Consider the following 26184-nt stretch of genomic DNA (forward strand, 5'->3'; position numbering starts at 1 on the left):
AAGGATGCAACGATGAGGCTAAAGCGGTGGGCTATCGAGCGAGTATCGCCAGGCGACGAAGTCGATATCCTCGATTGGAGCAAGGCGATAAAGCGGTCGTGATGTTCCCAGGAGTCTCCCGCATCATCTGTCCCTTCCTCCTTCTCTTCGTCCTTCCGCTCTCACGATACTCGCTCTCTCGCTCGTTTTCCTCCAGTTTTTTTTTTTTTTTTTTTTTTTACCTTTAACTCCTCCCGCAGTTTCCATCGTTTAGCAAGCTCTCTTTCTCTCTCTCTCTCTCTCTCTCTCTCTCTCTCTCGTCGGGCCCTCCTCGACGACCTTGACGAGAGAAACCCTGCGTCTCTTTCTCGTTTGCAAACGTCCTCCCGCCACCCTCCCGTCGTCGCGATGCTTGCAGAGCATTACTCCCTCGCGCGCGATCCTGTTTGTCTTTATTACTTAGACCACCGCCGGCAGGCACGTCTTCGGCGTACGAGGGGGAGGTGCACGGCTCGTAGCTTCGGCAATGATTGTCAAGCACCCGACTTGGCGCGGAGGTGGAACTCACACATTCGCGATTCGGGAACGCGTGTCGCGTCGCATCTATTACACCGCCCGCGCAGTGTTTATTCTGCAAACACAAGTCGCGAATCGCAACTCGCGAATCTGAATTCAATTCCGTTCTTCCGCTCCTTTATCATCGTCGTCGTCGTCATCTTGGAGGAGCGGATGCCCTCCAGGTGACGTCTTGAGACGAACTCGACCGTTCACACGCTTTCGTTCCGCGTAAATCATAGGCGATCTTATTGACAGACCGAACGCGAGCAATCTCAATCGAATGACTTATTCTTCCCCAGACCATAGAATTCTCAAAGTTACGATGCGAAAATCGAGGGAAAGACCCACGACATGTATAACAACCGTTAACCCATTTGCATCAGAAGTGATATATCAAATTTTGGTATTATTACAAAAATAATTAATAATCACAATTTCTGACTGAAAGAATGGATCTAATTAAAAAAATAATGTGTTCTTTATTTTATTAAATTTACGTAAATTTAAAGAGAAAAATTAAGTTCAATGATACAGATCACATTTTTTAATTCTTTTCATGATACAATTGCTGAAGATGAGTCGGATCATAAAAAACAAATAAAAAACACATGTTTATATATATTTTTTAAATTTGTTTCATTAATTTGACGTCAATCTAAAGAAAAAAACAACTTCCATGACGTGACTATATTTTTAAAAACCTTTAATAATGCAAACGAATTAACACGCGTTTGTTACTATCGCTCACCTGGAAAATCGACCGCCACAGAGTACCTCATATATCTTATATGAAATAGTGTAAAACAAACGTAATTTGTTTATGTGAACACACAGAATGAAAAATTACCATTATCACACATACGTGACATCGGTCTCTCTTGTGAGAATTGGTGCGTCGCACACATGGAGTGTGGTGCACGTGATAACGAATATGTTAAATGTCTCGCGATCTTCGTGAGATAATGATATGATCATAGCTCGCGTGCGTTTACCAAATCGATATTAGTATATCGATAAGGCAAGGTCAATATGATGAGTTCGCCGACGGACGAATCGACGAGGTTTCTCGTCGAATGTCAAAGGCAACTTTAATGATAGTCGGCCTTTCAATTCTGACCTGATTCTAAAGAGAGTAAGTCGCGCTGGCGAGGATGTGAAACACAAAAGCTACTGTTCCGTAGGTATCGTTGCATCGCTCAAAGGGATCACATAGCGAGTCGGGGGAAGAGGGCGAGGGAGGAAGGGTGGACGAGATGTTGCGCGTGACTTCCGCGGGTTGAGCCGCAACAGCTACGAGCGAAATCTGTCCGTGACGTTCGCGCTAGCGATTGCGATTTATCCATGCGAAAGGGTGTAACTGCTTTTCGCTGATCAAAACGTCGACGCGGCGCGTATCCTCCCGAGATACACGCGAAACGTTACGACCATACGCGCGCAGCAGCACGGCCGGCCGCTCGAATGGCGCATAAAATATCAAATGCAAACGATATCGATGGCAAAAGCAGGCGCGGCTGACAGAGAGTCCGAGCAGGACGCAGGACGAGAGACAGAAAGGGATAGAGAGTAAGAGAGAGTGAGAAAGGAAGAGAGAACAAGGGACGCGGATGAAGAGCCATGGGTACGCAAAGTTCGGCGGTGTGATAATTAATATCGTTCCCACACGAGCGCTCCCGCGTTGCGGCGGAAGGCAGGGCGGAACAATGAATTTCAGGTACAAAGTTTCCGGGATGTATCAGTCGCATTCTTCGCATCGCGCGCACCGATCGCATTCGCGCGCTTTTCTCGCGCGAAATCGCTTTCCTGCGAGTCGAGAGCGCGCATACAATTACACGCGACTTACTCACCTACTTTGACTTTGTAACGTCAGAAGCGAGAAAATGCATGCCCAAAATTCCTGCAAAGTACGTCGAAATAGATATATCCAAAAAGTGACATTTGCAATAGATTGAACACACCTCGAGTATACTCTGAACACTTCCCTTTTGCTCCAACAGCGAGTAAATAATCGTAAAATTAACGTGATAAAATAATGAAGAAATGTAGGTTAAAACAGAATGTTGCATGTGTCATTTTTTGAATAGATCTTTTTATTCCAATGTACTTTGTAGAAATTTTGGACATTTCTTCGTTTTTGACATCGTCAAGCCGTAATTCCGCGGTGATTAGCCTCAAGGAGCATCGACGATGTCAAAGGGACGACGTAGCGAATGGCTACGATATATTAACGCGTATTGAATTGCGCATCTTTGCCGGGATACGCACAGTAGTAAATTTCGATGGAGCGGCCGTGTTAACGGCGTACGCGCCGCTGTCGATATGAGAACACGTTCTTCGTCGGGGGAGCGAAAATGGCGAAAATAAAATTTTATGGCTGTCATGGAGCATTACGTTTGGCCGTAAAAGTGTTGCCACCGCAGCTCTATTTGGGAGAGACATCGACGATGATGCGGTGACGACGACAACGACGCGGCGAACGCTCGCATAGTTAGCGTTAATGCGTGCAAGCACGCGGCATATCTTCCAGTTAAGATTAACGTTAGTTTTGTAGCTTGTTGCGTTCTTCCATGCGGCAGATTTTAAAGTTTACGAACGTAATGAACATTTCGTCGTAAAACCGACGCTTCGCCGCTGCACCGGAGGTTAATGTAAATGGCGTACAGGGTAACATAATTAACGTAACGCCGAGAGTAGCGAGAGTAGTTACGCGCCCCGTGTCGTCCACGACGTTCTCGACGACGTTTCAGAGCGCTTAAGTCTGCTGAGACAGCCCGTAAATGAAGCCTGAGATATGAGGAATAAAGTGCTCGACCATAAGGCGATTGCCGGATCGATTTCAATAAATAGACAGGTAGATAGATAGATGAATAAAATATAGATTCCATCAAATGGGTTCAATCGAGTTACGTAACACAGAACACTGACTAAATCTGATATCATTGTCGCATCTCTTATGAATGGTCCTTTAGATAGAATCTAAATTGGAAGGGAAACGCTCAGATGCAACGTTCGAAAGAGCGTGAAAGATTTAAAGAGCAGTCATTAGTAGTAATCATTATGCGCGCCAATGATATCTCTTCTCTCGCGTTACTCGAGTCGAAATCTTACATCTACATTAATCCTGCAAGTTCCGTCGAACTTGAAGAAGCAATAGAGAATCTCGAGATGTAATATCATACTATTCTCTCTTATCTTAATGCTATAAATGGTCACTTGCTCTACCGATTGCTCAATATTCTATATCTGCATTTACCTTTATTCTTAATTCTAGTCGATAAAGTATTAATCGTACAATTCACTCGCGATTGCAGATAGAATATGTGCGCAATAACTAAATAATCTAATAAAACTAATGGCTCAGTGAATAAAAAAAACAACACTTTTTATTACCATAATTTCTTTCCTTTCTTCTAACGTTGGAAGTCTCAATTTTGAAACTCTTAAAAGAGCTGGTAAGAAGCTGTAAAGGCAAAAATAACAGTTACGCCTAATAATGCGCTGTTTATTAATATATATTTAAACTTAAATCCCGTACAATAACTAAGATTATAACAAAAATTAAATAGTAACAAAGTTAAGCAAGAATCAAAAGAAAACGTTAGCAGACGTTAGTAAACGAGATCGCGGCTGAAGGAGCATTATTAGACGTAAAAATCAAAACTTATACTATATTCTAAGACCGATATTCGCAGTTAAATAAATTAATATAAATAAATTATATGCGCGAGCATCTTTGAAAGCACAATTGTACGTTCATTGTAAGTTACTCGACTGTTTAAATAAATATTTCTTCAAATAAAATAAGTAACAGGTTGACGAACAAATTCATGAAGCTATAATTATTTGCTGAATGAGATGAACTACGAATGTCAGTTTAAACTCAGGTATCTCCATTATTGTCGGTAAATTATTAAAATCAAAAACATCACGTATAACCAATAATTTAACACACCTGGAAATATATAATATATCGCTAGAGTCGTGTCTCGATGTTCCACTTCCCTCATCCTAGCTTTCCGATCCACTGCTCTATTCTGGCATCTCGGATGCTTCTAGCGACACTGACACTTGCATTTTCACTCGCGTATACGCAACTCGATTAAAAGACGCATCTTGATAAACGCAAATACTCGACTAAATATTACCAGAAGCGACGGGAATGTTATTTTCTTCACCGATATACACGCACGCGCTCCACGCCACGGTATATGCGTCGCTCGTCGGCCCGCTACGTAATGACTCGCTCACGGAGAAACACGCAACGCACGGCGATACCAAAACAATAGGCAAAAACGACAATATCATGCCGCGGCACTCACCAACTGCCAACCGTCAACCGTGCGAGAAATCATAACAACAACATTCAAATCAAAACAAGCCTCCTCTCTCGAATTTGTCCACGTCATATATCTCCACTTCTGTTCAAAGAGTTATTCTTATTGCGCTGAATCTAATGCTGCAATTCTAAGCAAATATACGAGTAAATCGTAAAATCGTAAAGTCGTAGCTTACGAAAAAAAAAAAAAACAAAATTGTAGATATACGAGTTATCATATGATATACGGTCCGCATAGAATTGCAGATCTACTCATAAGTTCTTACGAGTCTTACGAAAACAAGTTACGAGTTTTACAATTTTGTCTAGAATTGCAGTATAAATTTTATTGTTTATTGGTAACCATTATTACCGCCATTATTACCATGCATACACGATTGTTATTCTTGTTTTTTTTTACTTCTATCTCTTCATCCCTTTTGAATTTCCAAGTCCTATCGAAATTTGCAACATCAATAAAAAATGATAACAAATAGATCATAAAACAGGAAAATTTGTTGTTTTAATTATTCATCGATATTATTATTAATCTCAACTTGAGTATTGATACTAATTATGTCAAACTGTATTCCCTCTATCTACTCACAGAGTGTTTTATTCAAAAACAACTTTTGAAACTTGCTGATATATTCAAGTGCGACAGAGAAAGAGAGAGAGAGAGAGAGAGATTTGGACAATTTTACGCGACAATCCCTTTGCTTTTTGAACTCTGTAAGTTTTAAATTTCGTAACAATCTCAGTCGTTCATGTACGTTAACGATACAAAATGTCTGGCTATATCGTCGACGGAATAGACTCGTGTCATCGGTCCGATCGTGAAAGATGTTTGTATCGAATTTCACGAGCCTCCCGTTTTTAATTAGTGCGGTGCTACGGCACGAAGTTTCACGGGAACCTCGAATTACAAAGGGAAAAGCCGGCTGTTTCGGTGAACGATGTAATTACAACGACGCGTTGTCGAATTGAGTCGAGAGAGGTAGAACAGTGTCGTAGTCGCGTATGTGCGTGGAGGAAACAGAGCTAAAGGAGGATCGAGCGCAGTGGAGAAACGAAAGGTAGAGAAACGCAACAAAAGGGAAGACGAAGGGGACAGTGGAGAGGAAGAGCTAGAAAGAGAAAGAGAGCGGAGTGTACGAGCCCGTTTTTATTAAGGACCGCCGAGAAAGAGCGACGACGCGTAACCTGTTGATAGCGAACGACGGTCCCGTAGCCGTTGCTAATTGCGAAAGTGGGACAATAAGGCTGAAATTACGAGAGCGGCTCTCGCGCGACATCACCTGAGCCGGATGCAAGCTCCTCGGCGCAGCTGCAGCCATAGGCGCGCGGGCGAGCGCATTACAGCTGCGAAACGACAATCTCGGAATGGCGTTTACGATTATTACTGCGCTCCTCGGATAGCGAACGACATCTCTCTGGGATCTCCGCGACGTAAAAAGCACCCCTTCACATCCCTCCCGCGTTCTTCTGCATCTCTCACCCTCCCTCTTGGCCGCGATCCGATTCTTTTCTTGGCCCCCCGTCTCCCCCAGTCCCGAGAGTCCTCCCGGCTCCCTCGTCACTCGGTAGAAGTGCGCTGGTATCCCCTTTTTATCCCGGCCCTTTCGTAGGTTCGCGCACGAAGGGTTCCGGGTGGGAACTCGATGACGTTCGCCGGGAATTTCGCGTTCGATGGAATTCGCGCAATTGCGAGATAATGTCGGGCTCTCTCCTCTTGTCCCGTCGACCCCTCCATCGAGTAATTTCTGCCCGTGAACGCGCAGAACGAAGCGATACTCTCCGTCTTCGTTTCGCCTTCCTCTCTCTTCGCACTGTAATGCGTCATAGTACTTTTACAGGCGCTGTAATACGTAGCCGGAACGATGATTTATCGACGCGACTCTCGAGTCTGCATTTCGTGCCTGGCTCGTTTCTGCATTTCCGTTATACGTCCTAATTCGATTTTCACATCGCGAAATGCATTTTTCCATTTATAATTCGTATGCGCGTACTACGATTAATAATTAATTAAGTCCACGAAGTGGACTTTGCTCTCCTTAACGAAATCGTCGAGACATCTAAAGAAAAAGATATCTTTTAGGTGTAACTTCGTTTTTCGTGCAATTTCAAAGATAACTGTGCATCAGTCGGATCATTGGTCTTACTTACAGAAATATTTAATATCGAGTATTAACAGCTCATGAATGGAGGCGTTTAATAAAATTTTTGCCCAGGGCAAAATGAACTTCATATCGCTCAAAGAATTCTTATATGAGAGAAAATGGCAGCACGTCCGCGCTACATCCTGCATATATTGCCTCTGTGTGTGTTATCTCATGCGGTGTGTTATTTTCATCAGAGGCTTGCGGAAGTTCATAGGATCGCAGGTGATTTCATTGATTCAATAGATGACTCATTTTATAGACGCGAGATCAGGCGCAATCGCCTGGAAAAAGGCAGAAAATAACGGCGGACACTTTGATCAAACATGGCATATTTCGTTGCTATTAATAAGAGAAACATGGCTAAAAGTTCAATAAACTTTTGCAAGCTCGTAATATTAACGTCTCAAAGACACGACCGAAACCGGCTTATAAAAAATTTCAATTTTAACTTTATATATTTATTCGCCACTCTCCACCCCTTTCTCTCCCTCATCTTTCTCTTTCTCTCTCGTTACATTGTACTCTCGTATCACTAAGAAATCTACATAATCTGCGCGTTTCGCGACGCTCGGGGGAACTTGTTTCGACGCGCCGGATAAATGACGCGAGTTCTCTCTCTCTTCCTGCTCCCTCTTCCCTTCCACCCATGAGCTTCTCCATTTCTGTCTCTCGATTTCGATTCTCGTGTGCCGTTCGCGACGTCGGCTGTCTTCGGAGCTAGTGTTTCGTGAAATCGAAGGTACATTAAACTCCGTCCGTGCGGGCTGTAAAGCATCGGGAAGTTCGTCGCGATGGAGAATGCGGGGTGAACGGGAGCGGCGAAGGGGGGAAGTGGAGAGGCGGAAGATCCTTTGATAATTTAGGGCACGCTACGAGAGTGGGAGCGGGACCGACGGTATTATTACGGTAATGTTATTAAAACTTCGCTTCTTCGTCCCCGCCGCAGCGCCGCGTTACATTGCGTCCCGCTCCGTCCCGCCGCCGTCACGCTTTCGTCCTTAATTAACGAGTTAAGGACGAAAAGTTAGGGCCTGTAAACCTTAAGGAACAACGACGGGGAGCCCGCGGGACGCAGCGAATGACGAAATTAACGACTCGTCCTTTCCCACTCCGAGAGTCTCGTTCCGCGCGAGGCGAGAACTTTCGGTTAACTTTCCGGCTGATGCGCGACGACCCCCGCCCGGTCGATCGATGCGATGAAGCGAAAAAGGGCGTTTGCCCTTTGCGACGGGGCTTTTTGCGCGGCGCGCTTCTTTTTTACACGCGTTTAATACGAGAGAAGAGTTCCGGAGGTCGCTTCCGATCGAGTTGTCGCTTTTCCAGGCACGCTGAACGCTCCGATTAAAGTCTCGTCGGTCTCTCCTCTCTTTCCTCCTCCCCCGCCGCTGAACCAGAGGCCGATTAAGACGACCGAACGGTTTCGTCGGAAACGACGCGGAAAATATGTAGCGTCTGTATCGACGAGAGCTCGCAGTTTACTCTCGATCGATTACCACGTCACCGTCGGAGTTCGCGCCACTTTTGGGAAATGAAAAAGCTTCTCTCACCTACCGCGTTTTTCTCTCTCTCTCCCCGCATCACCCCTTCTCTCTCTCTCTCTCTCTCTCTCTCTCTCTCTTTCATCTTCGTCGTCGCTGCTGCGGCACTCCGCGGTATTCCGACTCGTAGAGAGAGCGCCATGGTTTATTAAGTAATTAAATCACTCGTGCCAACGGCGCAGCGCAAATTAACTTTCTTACGGGTAAACGAAACTTGTTTAAAAACTTTCGAGAATAATGAAGATTCTTGTTTGGCCGAACGTATCTATCCGGAGAGCGCTCTTGCGAGACAAGAACAAATAACCGGCCGTGGAGGAAGGGTCGTATTACAGTCGAGGGTGAAGTATCTCTTTTATAACGCGGCTCCCTTGATTAATTTCAAGGATCGTAATTAACTCGCGGGAGTGTGCGCCCAGCGAGAGGGGGACGACGACGACTGAGCTCGCGCGAGATCTCCTCGAATCTGAATGTACAATTTGTCGAATTAAATCTAAATATATAGGCAGTCTAGATCTGAGGGTGTCCGAGCGCGCTCGTGTGCAAGTGAAACTCTCGTTGAAGTCACCTACCATTTTGTGAATTGTCACGGTAATTACGGTAAGATATTAACAAGAGCAAAAATTGGCGAATGGAAAGACATGTATTGTTGACAACAATAACGGTAGAAAGCAAAAGCGGAATAATATTACGAACGACTGTTCTGAATGATCTCACAGAGAAGCAAAAAGTTCTCTACCATTTTTCAAACAATCACAATAATTATTTCTGTACTGAAGTATAGAATTGTGGATTAAAGTCCACAGTAACAATATTAATCTCGTTACAATTGACGAGACGAAAAAAATGATCAATTCGAGTGCGAATGTAAGAGATTGCGCGTTGCTCGGGTGAGCGTGTGTGTCGTGCTTCAATCGATCACGACTTTTCCACGCGAGTAATGAAAGGATAGCGTAGATACGTGGAAGAACACGTGCCAAAGAGATTACTTCTTGTTTCATGTCGCGACATCGACTCATTCGCGAGTTATAGCTGTTCAAAGCCGCGACATCAGATTTGAACTCCGTCTTCGCGTACGTGCGACACTGATATTTACTTTTTCTCTTTCTCTCTTCCGATATATATTTCTTTTCATGCTGTCTCTCTGACTAATGCTGCAATTTTAAGCAGAATCGTAAGTCTCGTAACTTGTTTTCGTAAAATTCGTCAGAGCTTATAAGTAGATTTACAAGTCTATGCAACATCATATGTCTTACAATCACTTGTAAATATCGTAAATTACATGAAATCGTAGATATTTACGAGTAATTGTACGACATATGATATTGCATAGACTTGTCTATGCAATAAAAATCTATTCATAAGTTCTGACAAATTTTACGAAAACAAGTTACGAGATTTATGATTCTGCTTAGAATTGCAGCATAAGGCTCACACATTGATTAGTCGTTACTTAAAACTTCTCTCAAATAAGAACTCAGATTCGAATTGGGTAAGAATTTTTCAGTCAAATCACGATTACACAGATATAATGTCGCATGTATCACCTAATTAAACTGAAAAATTAATCTAATTCTGTATAAAATGCGAGTATCTTACGCGAGACAAACAGCGGCTGTCAATAAGAGGCTGAGGTGAATGTCCGCCGCGGTGGGGCGAGCACGTGGTTGGGCGAGCACGTGGTGGGGGGACCACGTGGTCGAAGCGAGAGCGTGGCTGAAACGACCGTCTAGGTCGTCGCCACGGCCGCTGCGTGCCGTCACGTACGCGCGAGATATCGCTTCCTAGAATAGCGTCTGGGAATGCAGCTGCGGCACGCGGTACCGCTACAATGTGTGCATAAATAAACAGGTGCGCGACCCGCCACAACACGCCGATCGATCGAACACGCGGGTCGATATAAAAATCAATAAGTCCACTTGTAGACGTCGTAGCGACTTGAAACAGAAACCGTTGAAAAAGGGAAATTACCGTGCTTCCGATGAACGTGAATTAAGGATCAGTTGGCATACTCTCTTGTGAAAGACGTCGATTTTTGCATTTGTATTTTTGTATGTTGCGTTAGAGTGGACGTTGAAAACTGATAGGAAATCTTGGTTTAGTTTGCAATGCGAAGCATTAGTCTTAAGTTTTTGGCAGACATCAACTTGAAAAGAAAGCAAAATGAAAATAATGAGAACTTCATAGACATGTCTCTTCAGACTATTCGCCGAGTTCATTCTATGATATCATATGTGCATCTCTCGACATGCATATCGACTTTCTTTCGTTAATACCTCGATAGTTATTGCGGTAATTTACAAAAGTAATAAGTGACTTGTCTGTAAAATTGAACGAGTTTTACCTGCACACAGGCGGGCACCCAAATCTAGACACGCTGTATAATACATGTCGAAATACCTGCGCGAACCTGCGTTACTGTGCGTAAATGAGTTGGCGAAAGAACGAATGTAGCAAAGCAGCGCCAATGCGAGAGCATTCGCTGCTTTTCAAGCGACGTGACTGCGCGTTGACAGTTCTCCCGATGTAATGAAAGCCGGCGCACGTCGCGGCCGCATGTTTTAGAGGCCTTATGGAAACTCGATAAGAGTAACTGCTAATTTCCGAACGAAACTTGGAAACCGTTCGCTAACCGGGCAAGAACGCGCCGATAATAATTTTAAAAGTTCCTTAAACGTCCAATTAAACTTTAAATTACTTCGCGATAATTAATAGGAATTTACCCTCCGAGTGACTATAAGATTATTAGAGGCCGCGCGCTGTTAATTGTTAATTAACGGTGAACTTAAATCGCCTTGTTTCGTCGCCTAATTTTCATCACGCTGCCGCTGCCGCTTGCTGCCGCGTTCCGCGCGTCCGCGCCTATCCCCGTCAATGACGTGTATCTGTTTATGGAACGGTGGAATACGATTTTCGTGTTATTTATTTACAACTGCGGAGATATCGCGCGCATGTGTACCTTGCTAAATATCGCGATTAATTCGCGCATATATTAATTGCCGCCTCGTGTGATCATCGTTTCGGATAATCGGTGCTCAAATGAATGAGAATTTAGTGCGCTTGCAGATGCGCCTCGCGCGGAATTTTTATTTATTATGTAAACACAGCGCGCGCGATACGCGCGTCCATGAGCGGCGGCCGCGTATTCGAAACGATTATCGTCAACGGGAATCGTTGCTGGCTAATTCCTCAGTGCGAAATCAAAAATATTATTTACCTAAGCATGAAAAGTGTATTCCAAATTTTTATCTCGTAATCTCTTTTATCGTATATCTCATTTCCTTGGACAGAAAAATGTTTTTCCGCGAATTCATTACCGTGTGTATTATTAATTTTCGAATGTATATTAATTATCATTTCCTCGATATTGAGATAAGAATGGTACAAAATGTTTTCTTCCTAATAAAAATATACACCGAGAGAAAAAATATCTGAATAAAAAAATATTTATTTGGTGGATATTAACAACATATTTAGTTAAATGGATTAAACAGTTGTTTTCATAAAAAGTGATGGCTTTTAAGGAACATATACATAGAAAATACATTATCTGCTTAAAAATAATATATTCAAATTAACACATTATTTTATATATAAGCAGCAATGTGTGATTTTGTTAGAAGAATCTTAAAGTTTTGAATTTCAATAACATTGTGATTTCGAATATTATAATAATCTCATAAAAAAAACAATATAATTATTTTTATGACAATAATACCTTTTTCCGATATTTAAAAACATATTCTCAACCCAATATTTTGCATTCATAAAAAATAATTTTATATAATAAGAATGTAATTTTTTTTGTTAAATCATATAAAATGTATTGATGCAAGTAACTTATCTTTGTTTAACGCTATGCAATCCCATCTTGAGATTTATGTGCCAAAAGTAAAGATATTTTTGAAACAAGAATGTGTGTTTTCCTTCTGTGTATATTTTCTCATTTAAAATAATTTTTTCTCAATGTAAAAATACGTATATTAGAGCAGGTAAATGTTTGTTCTTAGTACCCATCGCATAATTTCTTCTTTCCTAGATATTTTCTCTCTATTTCAGTGTACAAGACGGTCTTTTTCCGGGGAGTAAGGAATAGAATGCGCGCTCGTTAAATTTACTCCCTATCGCGTATACAGAAATATTAACAACGACGTACACGGCGAGACGAAGAAAGAGCAGAGCGACCGAGATCCGCCGGCGAAGAGTAACGGCATACCTCTAATTAGCACGCGTTCGCGATAGCCGGTGATTTAAATCGGCAAAAGGAACCGCTCCTTGGGTGATCCTTCCAAAGAGGTTCTCGCTCGTTACGAACTAATGTTGATACATCGACACCAGCGCGGGGAGAGTGGAGGCGAGGATCATTTCGTGGCTCGGTCTATCAGTCATGGGGAGCTACACCGTCTAATTAAGCTCGCGTTAAAATCCCAACAGTAATCAAGCCGCGGAGTCATTTGTCAGCGCCGCGCCGGATGGGAATCGGCCAACGAGATTATATTCTCGTGCTCGGCTCTTATTCCACCGCGCCGAAAACACGGTCTGATATTGACTTTATGCGAGCGCGCGGTGCTCCCGAGCCCGTCGAGATTAATGCGCGCCGGTATTTGCGCGCAAATACGCCGGATAAAGTGCTTCAAAACTCGGACAAGCTGCATTTGTTTCAATTAGACTATTGTTACTCTTTTTCCCTTTCTACCTTTCCTTCCTTCTTCCTTTCATTCTTCGTCGAGCGCGACGCGACACGATTACCACGGACGGATTAAATTCACGTATTGCTTTCGCGTCTGTAATTTATGAACAACTTGTGCACAGGCCGTGTCTTGTCTTGATTTTATTTATTCTTTTTATAAAGACACGTCATATATCCTATACAAGCAGAAAATTAAAACGATCCACGCGCTATACGGTTGAAATTGTTTCTACGAACACGCAGCTCGCGAGATCCTTCAGGCCGTTAAAAAATATTTCGTCTCTACTTTCACCACTTCGTTACTCGCCGAGTATTAATATCTCGTTAAGTGGAAAGTTAAGTCACAGCCATCGACATCATTCCGTGCTCCTCGCGTCCATAAAGCTGCAGCTATAAAGCGCTAAAGGCTTGCGGCCGCAACATCGATAATGAGGAAAATGATTTAGTTCGGTGCAACTAAAAGGCAGGGCGTAAATGAAAACTTTGGAAAATGAACACACTATCCTTCCCGGCGCTGTGTGATCTGCTTTTTAGAGGGATATGAATCGAATGGCATTATCATAAAACACAATACTCTCAATTCCAAGAGAGATATATTTTCAACAATGACGAAAAAAGAAAACGCATCGATTCTACTCAATTTTGCCTCTGCGGTTTAGCGTGCACCATTAGTTCCCGACTTCAACGTTATTATGATAACATGAACGATTATAGCCCGTTAATTGTTATAAAACAAGATTCACGAATGGTATCAGTGAAACGCAAGTGTATCATAGAGACAAACAGATAATTGTTATTAAATTCGTATGATGTCGAGCCGTTAATGATGTAGTATCATAATGATGAGAATTATATTAAATACAAACAATTATATTGCTAAGCTTACATTCAGATGCTCGTGAAGCAGCATCAATGGCTTAATCCGGATACGAGACCGTCGTGCTCCGAGTGTTTATCAACAATTATCTCATTTGATCTCACAGTAATGCTATCGAATTCTCTAATCATTAAGAGATAATTAGATTACACCTAAATTGTATACGAATAGGACGCGTGACTGAGTCCCGCGAATCTACAACTTTACACGTGGACGACGCTTCTGAAGCTTTCTGAAGAGCCAGGACGAAAAACAATGGCGCAAACGTTCCCACGCGAAAACAGACGCAAGATCTTCGCGAATCCCGCAATTTCACGAGTTTCTTCGCGCTTTACTCGGTGCGAAGGAACGCCACACCGAGCGTTGTTTCGATTTCAATTTTATCGCCCGTGTGCTTAACGAGTCGCGTCGATTCAAGCACGAAAAACCGGCTCTCGCCGGCGACACGACAGTAGGAAAAACGCGAGAGGAATTAGTCGGGGTGCGTGAACGAGAAGGACGAGGAGGGGGAACAGGGGGGTGGCGGACGGAAGAGGACAGGCCAGAAATCGTGAAAACGAAACGGCAGCGCGTTTCCGATGTTCCAATTACTTTTGCTCGCGCAGCCCCGATGACGAGATTGGACTGCGCGCGCGCGCGCCAAGTTAACCCACTTTATTCCGGGGGAGGGAGCGAAACGGGGACGCGAGCTGAAAATTCGTTTTTCCGGCCACCCCCGAATCGTTACACGTTGGCAGGTCTGTACGCTCGGCCTCGAAATAACGGCCGAAACGAGAGATACGTAGAGCGAGCAAGAAATAGTGAGAATAGAGAGAAAAAGAGAGAGAGAGAGAGAGAGAGAGAGAGAGAGAGAGAGAGAGAGAGAGAGAAGACGTCGCAGAAGAGCATATAGATAGGCGTTGCACGGGGTGACGCGAAGCGACGGTGCCTGGCATAATTATTATCGATCACGAATTACGCCGCCTGCGGGAGCACGGCGGTCTCTACGGTCTCGCGGTGCCAATCTGCCAGAATATTCATTACCGCGAGAACTAATCTCCGTCGTAATTATCGTCAGCCTGTACCCGAATCTTGGCGCTATCACCCCGCTGTTTTCAAGGTTATCGAGGCGGCGATGTGCGCGGAAGGAATGTTTCCAGCACAAATGTTTGCGCGATCGTCGCCGCGACCGGAGATGGTTCGCGGTTCGGCGTTCAGACGGGCCTTGGGATAACATCGAGCCGCGGGATGCCGCGTTTAAGTGGAAAAGAGGATACTCTCCTCGTTTGTATTTGCTGACGAATGAGTTAACCGATCTCTCGGCCAGCCGAAAACGCGCGATGCAAAAGTTATCTTCGAGTATCTGCGAGAGGATTTATCGTGCACGAACGCGTGATTCAACGCGCGCGAACCACGGCAGGAACTTTATCACGCGTCGATTTTTCTCAGTTTAATTGTACATGAATCACCGTTCGAATATGATTTAATTCGAGAAAGGCATCCCGCGTGATTTCGTTGCATCGCAATGGAAATTGAATTTATGTTGGGGTCACTAGTCAACGATTAAATTGGGCTACACAGGCTGAAGTTCTCTGCGTTTGAACAGCAATAATTATGCTATTTTAGTTGTACTGATACACGTAATCCAAATAATTGGGAATTCATTTATTCATGGATTTTAGTTTGTGAAAGTGTATAAATAGAAATCGTGTACGTTACGCACTCATATTAGTCTGAAAAAATATAGTTTCATTCTTAACTGGATTTTCTGAATCCCAGAAGTTTTTACTCTTATGCACGGCTTGCCAAAGATTTCCTCTAAAACCAAAAGGAAAATAAGCATTATTATTCTAAGCATGATATTCTTAAAGTTGGAAAAATGTCATCTTTTTTCTCTGCAATACAAGTCTTGTTTGTCGCGTCTCGACTATATTCCTTTGGATTCAAAAGGAAAAAAGAATAATATTTGCACTGAGAAAGAAATATTTGAAAATTTCTCTGTAGAGGATATATTTCTGTAGATAAACTTTATATTTCACAAATAAATTTCCAAGTATTTTTCCTCAGCATAGTAGATTTGCGACTAAGTCCATTGGAAGAGGAATATTCTTTTGGTGTGTTTAAATCTAAGGGAAGGGAATGTGTGTCACACACACATGCGAGTAACCCGAAATTTCAAAGGAGAATGACGCACCTAACCGCGAAGGTCACGGCGAATCTCGCGCCGATTCTCCGTTATCGATCACACGTCCGATCGTAATCGGGGCATCGTAGTTTCGCACGCATTACTATTCGTCCACGTCGCGCTGCGACACGATCCAACGCGCGCGGCGATGAGTTACGCCGGCTCCGTCACGATCCGAGGCTCGCCTTGAAATTTCGCACACGAGAGATTCCGCGACATGTCGGCGGCGAACGTCACTAAGGGAATGTGCTCGGGCCACATGGGAAATATGTGTCCGACACGCACACGCGTATGAATACACCGTGGGTCGCACACGAACGTGTGCGCTGTCCGGTACAGTTTGCCCGTCTCTCGATCATCGTCCACCGAACCCCTCGACCCCGAGGGGAGGTACGAGGGGTGCTGGTGCACATTCATCCCCGGAACGTCGGACGTTGCCAATTAACGCGCAACGCGCCGCTTCGGGGACTGAAAGATGATATTTGTACTTGGCGCAATTTCGTTAATAATGGCGTGTCGCCGAGGCTGAGCGTCGGTACCATCTATCACGGGGATCTATCGTCGATGTAAGAGAAGAGAAAAAAGAAAAGAGAGAAAGAGAAAAACAAAGAAAAAAAGAAAATGAAGAATATTGTGTCGAACGTCGATCTCGTTTTATTTCCGTGCAAACGATTTTACGCGGGTCCAATTGGAAGGCGGCCTACCTGCTGAAGACTCGCCAGGTGAAGACGAGTAACGGATCCTATTAGACTCACCATCGATTTATGCCTGTGATCGATCAACTTATGATCGATCAGACTGACTAAAAGTTTATCATCGCTTTGTCCTGCATTTCTCTTTCTCTCTCTATGCTACCTTACGCATCATATATCTTTCAAAATAAATCGATGCGCTACCTCTATAAACTCTTCAACTACGACAGTGACTTTTATAGTAATATTTATACACCTTGCCATCTGTTGGCTTTTCCTCTCTTTTCATCGACAATCCGCGTTATACCTTAATTTCTATTGAAGAAATAGGATCGTTCCTTGTATTACGCACGTGAGCCGCGACGAATTGAACGGGATTATACGCTTTTATCGCGGCACGCGCGTCTCGCAGTCGTGCGGCGCGAATTTTCGGTGTAACGATCGTTACCTCGTTACTGGGACGCGTATCGACGAAGAGCGATGTGAAAACTCGTCGTCCACTTCGGAAATGGAGCGCTGGCTCGGCCAGCGTGATGCCGCGAGGATCCGTTTTTCCGTTAGTACACTGCGATATTGTAATCCGACGATCTCCCACGTCCGTTTGACGAGGCGTGAGATATTCCCACGGTGAAAACTGAACAAACTACTTACCTAAAACAGAAAAAAAATACAAATTCATTAGTTATCATCGAAAGTGGAGATACATAGCAATATGCAGAAAAGCAGTGTTGCATATCTATTAAATTTTCTTTAACTTAAAATAATAGTCAATGATCAAAATGAATCAATCATTATATTTAAAATAACAAATAATTTCGTTGGTTCATGAAATTAATTATTAATTTTTATTAATTTTTATTATTAATTTATTGATTATTTTAATCGAAGGAAATTTTAATCGATCAACACCCAACATTGCAAATATAAATAAAATTTGGTTATTAATTCGTAGACAAGCCTTAATAGTAAAAATTTATTTATTTATTTATTAACGGTTGATAGTCCTTTAGGGAAAGAAAACACGAATATGATAAAATTATGTATGTAAGCAGAAGTATAAAAATGAACTCTAAAATAGTATAAACTCTAAAGTTTTCGTTTAAATGTTCTCGATAAAACAGATGATAAAGATACGATTCATACATGGAATCATCTCCTGGGACCCTATTAACATGAAAATAATAGGCAGCCTGCCAACTGTGGTATGGAACCGCCAATATTCACGGAACTTTCGTCTCCTGACACATAGAGACGTCGGCGAAGTTAACGGAGCGGCGCGGAAGTTCACTCCATGTATGCGTATCGCTTTCCCTCTCGTCTACATCGACGCCCGCAGTGACGTCGCGTCGCGGAAATCCGCCTCGCGAATCGCACCCGAATGATTTCCGCGAGTCACCGGCGCGTCGCGTCGCTCCAACGAGGAAGAAGCCGCGAATTGCGCGCACAAGTATTTCCGTCGACCATGAACGCGAGCAGTTTCGGAGTTCGAGGACACGGTCGCGACGGTGATGATTCTTGAATAGTTTTACGGTCCGTGTCGCTCTCGTAATGTTATACTCGGCTCGTTCTTACCCTTCGGTAGTTCGCAATCCCTCCTCGTGTCCGCTTTCTCTCTTGCTCGCTCCGTCTCTCCGGAGGGACGTTAAGCGAAAGTACGGGCGATTCGATATCGCATTGCGATGTAATTATAGTATTTGCATTGTAATTACGCCTAGGTCTCTTTTAAACAGTTTATCATAGGTCGATATTTTAAATTAATCCTATGAATTAAATCTGCATTGAAATTTGTTGAGAATAAACCCGATGAACTTCGATTTCTCTCTTTTTTTATATCTTACATACGTAGAATCGAATATCAAAAATACACACGGAAAGAATAGCTATACAAATAGCTTTTTCTCTCATATAAATTCTTTTCAATTTTACCGTGTTTCTAATAGTTCAGGAACAAACTGTCTGTCAGGGGTACGTTCCAAAATTCAATTTTGGTTATCATAGTTTCATACTTTACGTTACGTATGCTACAGAAAATGGAAACTAAGGTTTAATTTTAGAACGCACTCCAGTGAAGTCTACTAAGGAACATGGTAAATTTCGCTAGAAGCATAGAGAGTGTTTTAATAGCAAATTTCAGTTCCTAAGATGTAAGTAGTATATTATGAAGTGAAAAGATGATGAATTACTGCAGAATGTCGATTCTTCGGTTACAAAGTGCTATAGTAATTTCTACTACAAAATTATCTCCGTGTATATATCGTTACAAAAAACAAAATTACTCTTACATTACTGTAGCGTTGAACGCGCAAGATATCGGAAAGAGCGCGGTCACGATGCACGCTCACAATGTGTCGCGGCAGGAATTAGCCTCGTTAAATTGGCAATGGCGGGACAATCGTAAACTGAGCGAGAAGAAAAGGACGACGAAGAAGTGGATGGCGCTGGGCGAAACGTGTGTCACCTCGTTGCACAAATCCGCGATAACGAAACCCGCTCTCTCCGTCGCTATCTCGCGCGGCAAGTTCCCTTCCCGGTAATAAACTCGCCTAATTCTCTCGGCCGCAACCGTTGTCGAGTCGAGTGACTTGGCACGGTCATTTCTTACTTCGTTGATTCTCGCCCCGTTATCTCCCGGCGAGTTGCCGGGTGCGGACCTGTCAACGCGCGTCCGCGGGACAATTTGTTCTCTTTCGCGTCCGCATCGGAGACGGCGGGCGAACGTCGCGAGAGAAAGCTTCTTCTCGCGCGCCAAGTTACGCCCGCCGCGCTCTCCTCGGCTGCACCATGGAGTAGCCTCGAGCGGACAATAAAAGGAGCGTTAATTTGCATATTGTTACTACGAGATAGCGGTTTTCGCGCGGGAAAACAAAATGAGAGAGCTTTTTGAAGAATCATATCGCGGACGGAGTGTCGATTTCTTCGCGGAGTGTTTCAGTTGGGAAAGAGTTGTACATTGCGTAAAAATTAGAACAGGCAAGCTCAATTTACACTCACGACATAACGAAAGCCATTGCTTTCGTGCCATTGCTCACAGTAACGAAGCTCGCGAGTGCAAATTTCAACGTTGCGCGCGTCACTTGACGCTCGTTAAATAAAATGTCTCTAATAATACAAAGTGATAAGCGCGCGCGTCACACAGAGCTCTTGCAAGCGCGCTTTTGCTTTTTCATTCGTTATCTCGCGCGAGATAAAGGAATCGTCAAGCAGCCGTTGTAACTCGATCGACCGATCGATCGACGCGCCGTCGACGTTATCGCGACGCGCGCCGGGTAATCCATAATTGAATTTTACAGTAAGCCAGTGGAGCACTCTTCCTGGCGCGCAACGATCGCGGTATAGGGCAGGTCACTTACGCGCTCGTTGACCTATAAGCTTGGCGTGCGCGCACTAATGCCGAGGCATTTCGGCGGGATCACTTTTGGCAAAATCTCGTGCAGACGATCCGCGGATCGGAACGCATAATAGAGGGCATATCGCGCGCAGAGCTTGATTGCCTTTAGAGCTCGCCTCTGGGAGCTTCCCCCTAATCGTCTACAGCCGACTCGCTTGATCAAGCAACCGTGTCGAATTTTCCGCTCGGGGTGGCCGGCGCGCTTCGTATATAGTAAAGTCCGTCTAGAAATCTCCGGAGGATTTCGCGGCCGGGCGCCATCACGCCGAAAATTCTCGCGGAAAATAGGAGAGACACGAACTTTCGATCTGATATCCAACCGGGCGTGCGCACACGTTGGCTCTGGGGCACGTCTAACTCTCTGTTTTTTCTCTCTCTCTCTCTCTCTCTTTCTATATATCTATCTATCTATCTATCTATCTATCTATGTCTAACTCGAAAAGGGCGCTCGTGCCGTTGAGAGCGCGAGTTCGAGTTTCATTTAAACGCGTTGGGAACTTTCCTCCGAATTCTATCTACGGAAACGGCAAACCTACATGTATATCACATCGGCAGAGTTCGCCGCGGTTTCCGCACACGTCTTCGGCTTTTCGTCGCTATCCACGATGTTGTCAGCGCGCACCGCTTTATATTCTCCCTTATGAAAAATCGACATATTAAAAATTAAAATACCCAAAGAGAAATTGTTTTACGTTGTGAAACATAGCGATTCGAAGACTCGGAGAAAAGACATAACCGAACGAGATTAATTCATAGACGAATTTATAGTCAAATCTCAGATTTATTTATTTATTAGCGGGTGATACTTTTTTTCTATTTCTTTTTCTTTTAGAGCCAGAAAATACAAACGAAATAAAATTATATAACGTAAGTTAAGAAACAGAAAGAAAAATTAACTGAAAGATGATGAGGTTTATTTTAATCTAAATTTTTCTCAAATCAAGAACTCAATATCGGTCTCATTGGTCTTTATTTTGTAATTGAATTGTAATTGAATTGAATTGAATTGAATTGAATTGATATATAAGGGGAAATTTGCCAAAAAAAAAAAATCGTACCAATTTTCTAGATCTTATCTTGTAAATCGTATCTGATTTTTTTAATGTTCGTAGCACGCACAAAATAAAATACAATCTAAATATTTTTTATTTATATTTCTCATCGCTAATTTATTTCTCATTTTTATCGTTAGATCTAGTTCATACTTAATAACCATAAAGAGATTGATGAGGTATGATTTAGGAGATTTCGATTCGACTCTGCCCTAACTATAAATTGATAAATGATACTGCGATTGCAACAAAAGTGATATTCCACGTTCGATTGTAAGAAAGAGAAAGAAGAGCCCAGATAATTATTTGTTCAGTGTGCGCACCGCTTGTAGGACTAAAATATACCGGAATTAAATCTTGTCGTGGTGTCTGGCCGTTGTCAGAACAGAGCATGTCGCAAAAATTCACTGGACAAGCAGCGTATGTAGAAAGTCCAGACAAATATTTGCCGACTGAGCCGTTTTGGGAGTGGGAAGTGTCTCGCTGGACTGTTTAATTCACTCCTCGCGGAATAATGTATGTCATAAAGCAACATCTGACGCACGTGACTCGCGCGCGCATCTACATTTTGTAAAGCTTGCGGCCGCTTGCGAGGTGTACCGGGAAGAAAGGAGAGACAGAGAGTGAGATGGAGAGTTCACCGGTCCACCGACGCTCTATCGTCTAAAATTGAGCACCGGTACGAATTCCATAGCCTTCCATAGTCGAGTAGCTACCGACATGGTCTGTCCATTTCTCGTGACAAGCAGATGAACAAGCATCGCCGACGAGACGAAGGAGGAATTCCGGAAGACAGGCCGATCCTTCAGGTTACGAAGGAGCAAGTACTGGAAAGGGAAAGGGAGGGAGAAAGAGAGAGAACGGGAAAGGGCGAGAAGGAGGCTCGACAGATACTCGTCGTATAAATTCATCGGACATTCCGAGGGTGAGTTTTCGTCCTGACGAGGACGGGCTTCATTGACGTCAGGAGGGTCAGCCGATCCTGAGGACGGACGAAATCTCGGCGATGGATCATCGACAGCAGTATCGTGAAAAAGCCAAGTTGCGGACAAGCAGCAGCTAATTAGCTCGCGTAGCAATTAGTCTTTCCGCCGGTACAGATAAATCGTGATGATTTACTTCCAAACTACGTGCGCAATAATTTATTGCGCGAGGTAATTTGTATCGGCGAATTTAATCACGAGCGATTTATTGCATTTTTTAAGTGCACTCTCAATTAAGAGACGCGACATCAGCCGAGATGTCGGCTTTCGAGAGGGATTTTCGTGTCATCTTTATTGAGTAACCTTAATGGGACGCGAGAGTCGATTACAGAGACAGACAATTTCCGTCCGCTGAAATGTACATATGAGAGAGGTGGCGATCTTTGATCGACGCAATTATCCGTTATATCAAAATACCGACGGAATAGAATACAGGGATATACCGTCGCACGTCGAATATTCGTCGAAACGGCCGCATATTCGCGTATTGCGCGGCGGTTCGCTTTAAAGGATAATTAAGCACCGCGAAGTGTGGCTATTGTCACCGTAAAAATCGTGATGGGACTGCGGTCTTCGCGGTAGACCGCAAATCTGGCTACAGTACGCGTACCTAGACGGCTTTTGCCGAATCGATAGAGAACGGGTTTGAACGATATGATGCAATCGCGAGTGCGAATCAGCTCAAATAACGGTCGACATATTAATGCATATTATCGACAAAAGCGAATTCCCATTAAGCGACCTATTTATCCCGACACAAATTTCGAGGATATGAAATGTTTACCGAATATTCTCTGGCCGAGGGAGATAACGTAAATTCTCTGAATTAATAAATTATGTAGCTCAGAGATATATAATACGATACAGTCATGAAATACTTTTGGAAGTTTAAATTATTTTTTAACGTCGCGCTTTTAAGATCGTCACTGCCGAGCTATCGAGATACGATCGGTCGTTTGTCGCTATGTAAAAATCGCCGGGCCAATTCTCTCTCGCTTTATCTTACCTATTCTGTTTGCGAAGTTTTCATTGAACGTAAACAGGTTAGTATCTAAATTCTTAAGTCTATATTCTTAATTCTTCATTATTCCCAAGAGCGTAGAAAAGTTTCGACTTTTTCCAGAACCGTTCCCGCGACAATACATCCTTACTAAAGTTCCGAGGATTTATCGAGGCGTAGATTTAAAAGTTTAGGAATTACGACAAGTCGAAAAACTTAATTCACACACCGATCTTATTTTCTTACGACTTATCTTCACCGACTTTTTGTTTCTTCTTATTTCACGGATGTGTGTGTGTGTGTGTGTGTGTGTGTGTGTATGTGTGTGTAAGAGAGGGAGAGTGAAAGAGCGAGATTTTATCGCGAGGAAACGTTTCGCAAAAATTCTATGTAACACAATTGTTTCAGCAAGGATATTGCACATAATATTTTTCACGTTGCGTATATAATTTAATCCTGAAATTACTATTATAATTACTATTATAAAATTACTATTATAATTATATTACTAATATTCGTGAGAGCTAATATTTAGACTGTTTCTAATTTAATTTTCGCACTTCTAATGTTTTCCGGTAAATGTGTGTGTGTATATATATACAATTTTGAGAATTTTGTCGTATCATTGTACTAATATCTGCACGCTTTATTGGATAACTAGACGTGACTTGAATTGACCTTTGCCATGCCAGCTGTACCTGCCGACACTGAGGAATAAACCCTTTGACAAGGGGTGATACGAACAGGGTGACGCGATTGGTAGTGAGACAACCTTCCGGGGAGATCGTGTTCCCATTGTAAACGAGGGTCGAGTAGACACCAACGACTATATATACCTGGTGTTCTAGAACTATTTCTGCAAGATTTTCGTTCCTTATTGATTTTTTAAAAAATTTCATATTAACACATTAGAAGAAAATTTATTATATTTCTTTGTTACGTCTCTAAAATGTCCATATGAAATTTTGTAACAATTGGATCTTTGGTTTCTCTTGTTAGAGAGAAGAGTCAACCGAAAATCAATTAGAAGATGAAGCTTTGAAAATAGAATTGGCTAAGAATCTTTTGTACGGAGACTATTCACGTTTTACGATTTTTTGTCGCAACAAAGACAGACTCGATTGTACAATTTCGCGCGGAAAGGTGCGACAACGATAGTCCAAGGACACCCCATATACGCCGCGGAGCAGAGTGGAATGAAGTGGAGTTGCGTCGAGTTGAAGTGGAGAAGTCTGAGACGGGACGGAACGGGTAATGCATCATATTAATGACGACACCAACGGGGATCTCTATAAATTCGAGAGTGTTGAGTGCTGCACCAATTAAGTTCTACGTCATTAAGAGGAGATAAGGGGTGACGCGCGCCTGTGCGTTACTATTTCTACTACGCGACGAAGACGAGCGGGCGGAAGGGTGGGTCGTTTGGGGAGGGACGACGGTAGACCGTATTCAAGTTCATCAGCTATCCTTTGTAATTCTTGGCGTTGCATAAGAACACGGTGAGCTACCGCTCGAGAGAGGAAAAGAGTTGAAGGATCCTTTGTGCTCCGAGCGCTATCGCGCCGCGCCCGGCGAAGAACATCCATTGTACGGCACATCGCGTTAACACGTACGGAAACGGCTCTAATGGGAACTATAATAAACGGAGTTATTTCCTGAAGACGAGAGATAATAGACTCGCTAAATGCGTGCCGCTAAGTGCGTTTGACAGAATCCAGACAGAATCGCAGATAATGCGGGAGCGAAAACGTTGGCTGCGTTCAGCAAAGGAACCTGCTCGGCAACTGCCATGACACTCGTGAATTCAAGATTAAGAGCATACACACCAATCGGATTCACGAATTTCGTGACAGTTGCAGAGAGCAGCTTCCTCCGCTGAATGCAGAAATTAATAATTGTTCGTAGAAGAATACGTAGCGATAAAACGATAAAACGTTAAAACGTAGCGATACGATAAAACGTAGCTGGTGAATGCGAGTCGACCGGTTCTAGAAACGTCCTCTCTTGAAAATAACGATGACGAATTATAAATATTACGAATTATTAGGAACAAAAACCGCATTATATCTCTGCGGAGATAGCACAACAGATATTCTAGAAATAGATTCTGATCGTGCACGAAACTCTCTCCCCCTAAAAAAATTCCACGACGAATATCGGGCGATTACGTTATAATAAAAAAAAGATTATTCCCCCCGAGACTACCACGGTGCCATCGAGAGCAACAAATCACCCGTCGCTTTTCAATTGTACAGCGCGCAGTTTTGCTGCAGATGCGTTTTTCCGGTGCATCAGGGTGATCGGTTTTTTTCCTGATACAATACGAGCTGTCGCGACTTGGCCAATAAACGTGTCGACAATTCCATCGAAACGACCGAGAGACGAGGCGAGGCGAGGCAAAGTGAAGCGAAGCGACACGTCGGAAGAAGAGAGAGAGAGAGAGAGAGAGAGAAAGGATGAGCGAAAAAGAGAGAGAGAGAGAGAGAGAGAGAGGAAGAGGAAGAGGGAGCGCGGTCGAGTTTGAGGTAGCTTCGGCGGCAACCGCATCCACCTGTTCATGAAAGCGATTAATCCTGGCGCCCGTTCGTGCGTCGGAAGCGATTCGAATTAGACGGCGCTCTCGCGGAGGCATGCTCGGCCAATGAGAATCCAATAAATCGTCTGCGCGCGAGAAAACCGGAGGGGATGTACAGAGGGATGGCGGCGTTATACGATCGAAAAAGGGTGGCAAGAGAGAGAGAGAGAGAGAGAGAGAGAGAGAGAGAGAGAGAGAGAGAGAGAGAGAGAGAGAG

The 26184-nt window shown here is 43.4% G+C and overlaps 1 protein-coding gene across 8 annotated transcripts in view; it reads right to left on the bottom strand.

Annotated features, from left to right (window-relative positions):
* The window catches only part of LOC116840204 (SAM and SH3 domain-containing protein 1-like), a 423731-nt gene that overhangs the window by 297071 nt on the left and 100476 nt on the right, over positions 1-26184 (bottom strand). Inside the window, exons 1-2 of one of the 8 annotated variants that reach the window (XM_032807519.1) lie at positions 4487-5046; positions 3925-3994 (exon numbers count right to left, since the gene is read on the bottom strand). The exons of 6 other annotated variants lie outside the window; for them this stretch is intronic. In XM_032807519.1, the coding sequence (XP_032663410.1) occupies positions 3925-3927 (3 nt within the window). In that variant the 5' untranslated portion in view covers positions 3928-3994; positions 4487-5046. Of the gene's footprint in view, positions 1-3924; positions 3995-4486; positions 5047-26184 lie in introns of those variants that run through there. One more of the 8 variants, XM_032808367.1, reaches the window with a different exon arrangement.

Source organism: Odontomachus brunneus, unplaced genomic scaffold, assembly GCF_010583005.1.
Source record: "Odontomachus brunneus isolate Ranch 3 - 2012 unplaced genomic scaffold, Obru_v1 Obru_scaffold_001, whole genome shotgun sequence".
Lineage (NCBI taxonomy): Eukaryota > Metazoa > Arthropoda > Insecta > Hymenoptera > Formicidae > Odontomachus > Odontomachus brunneus.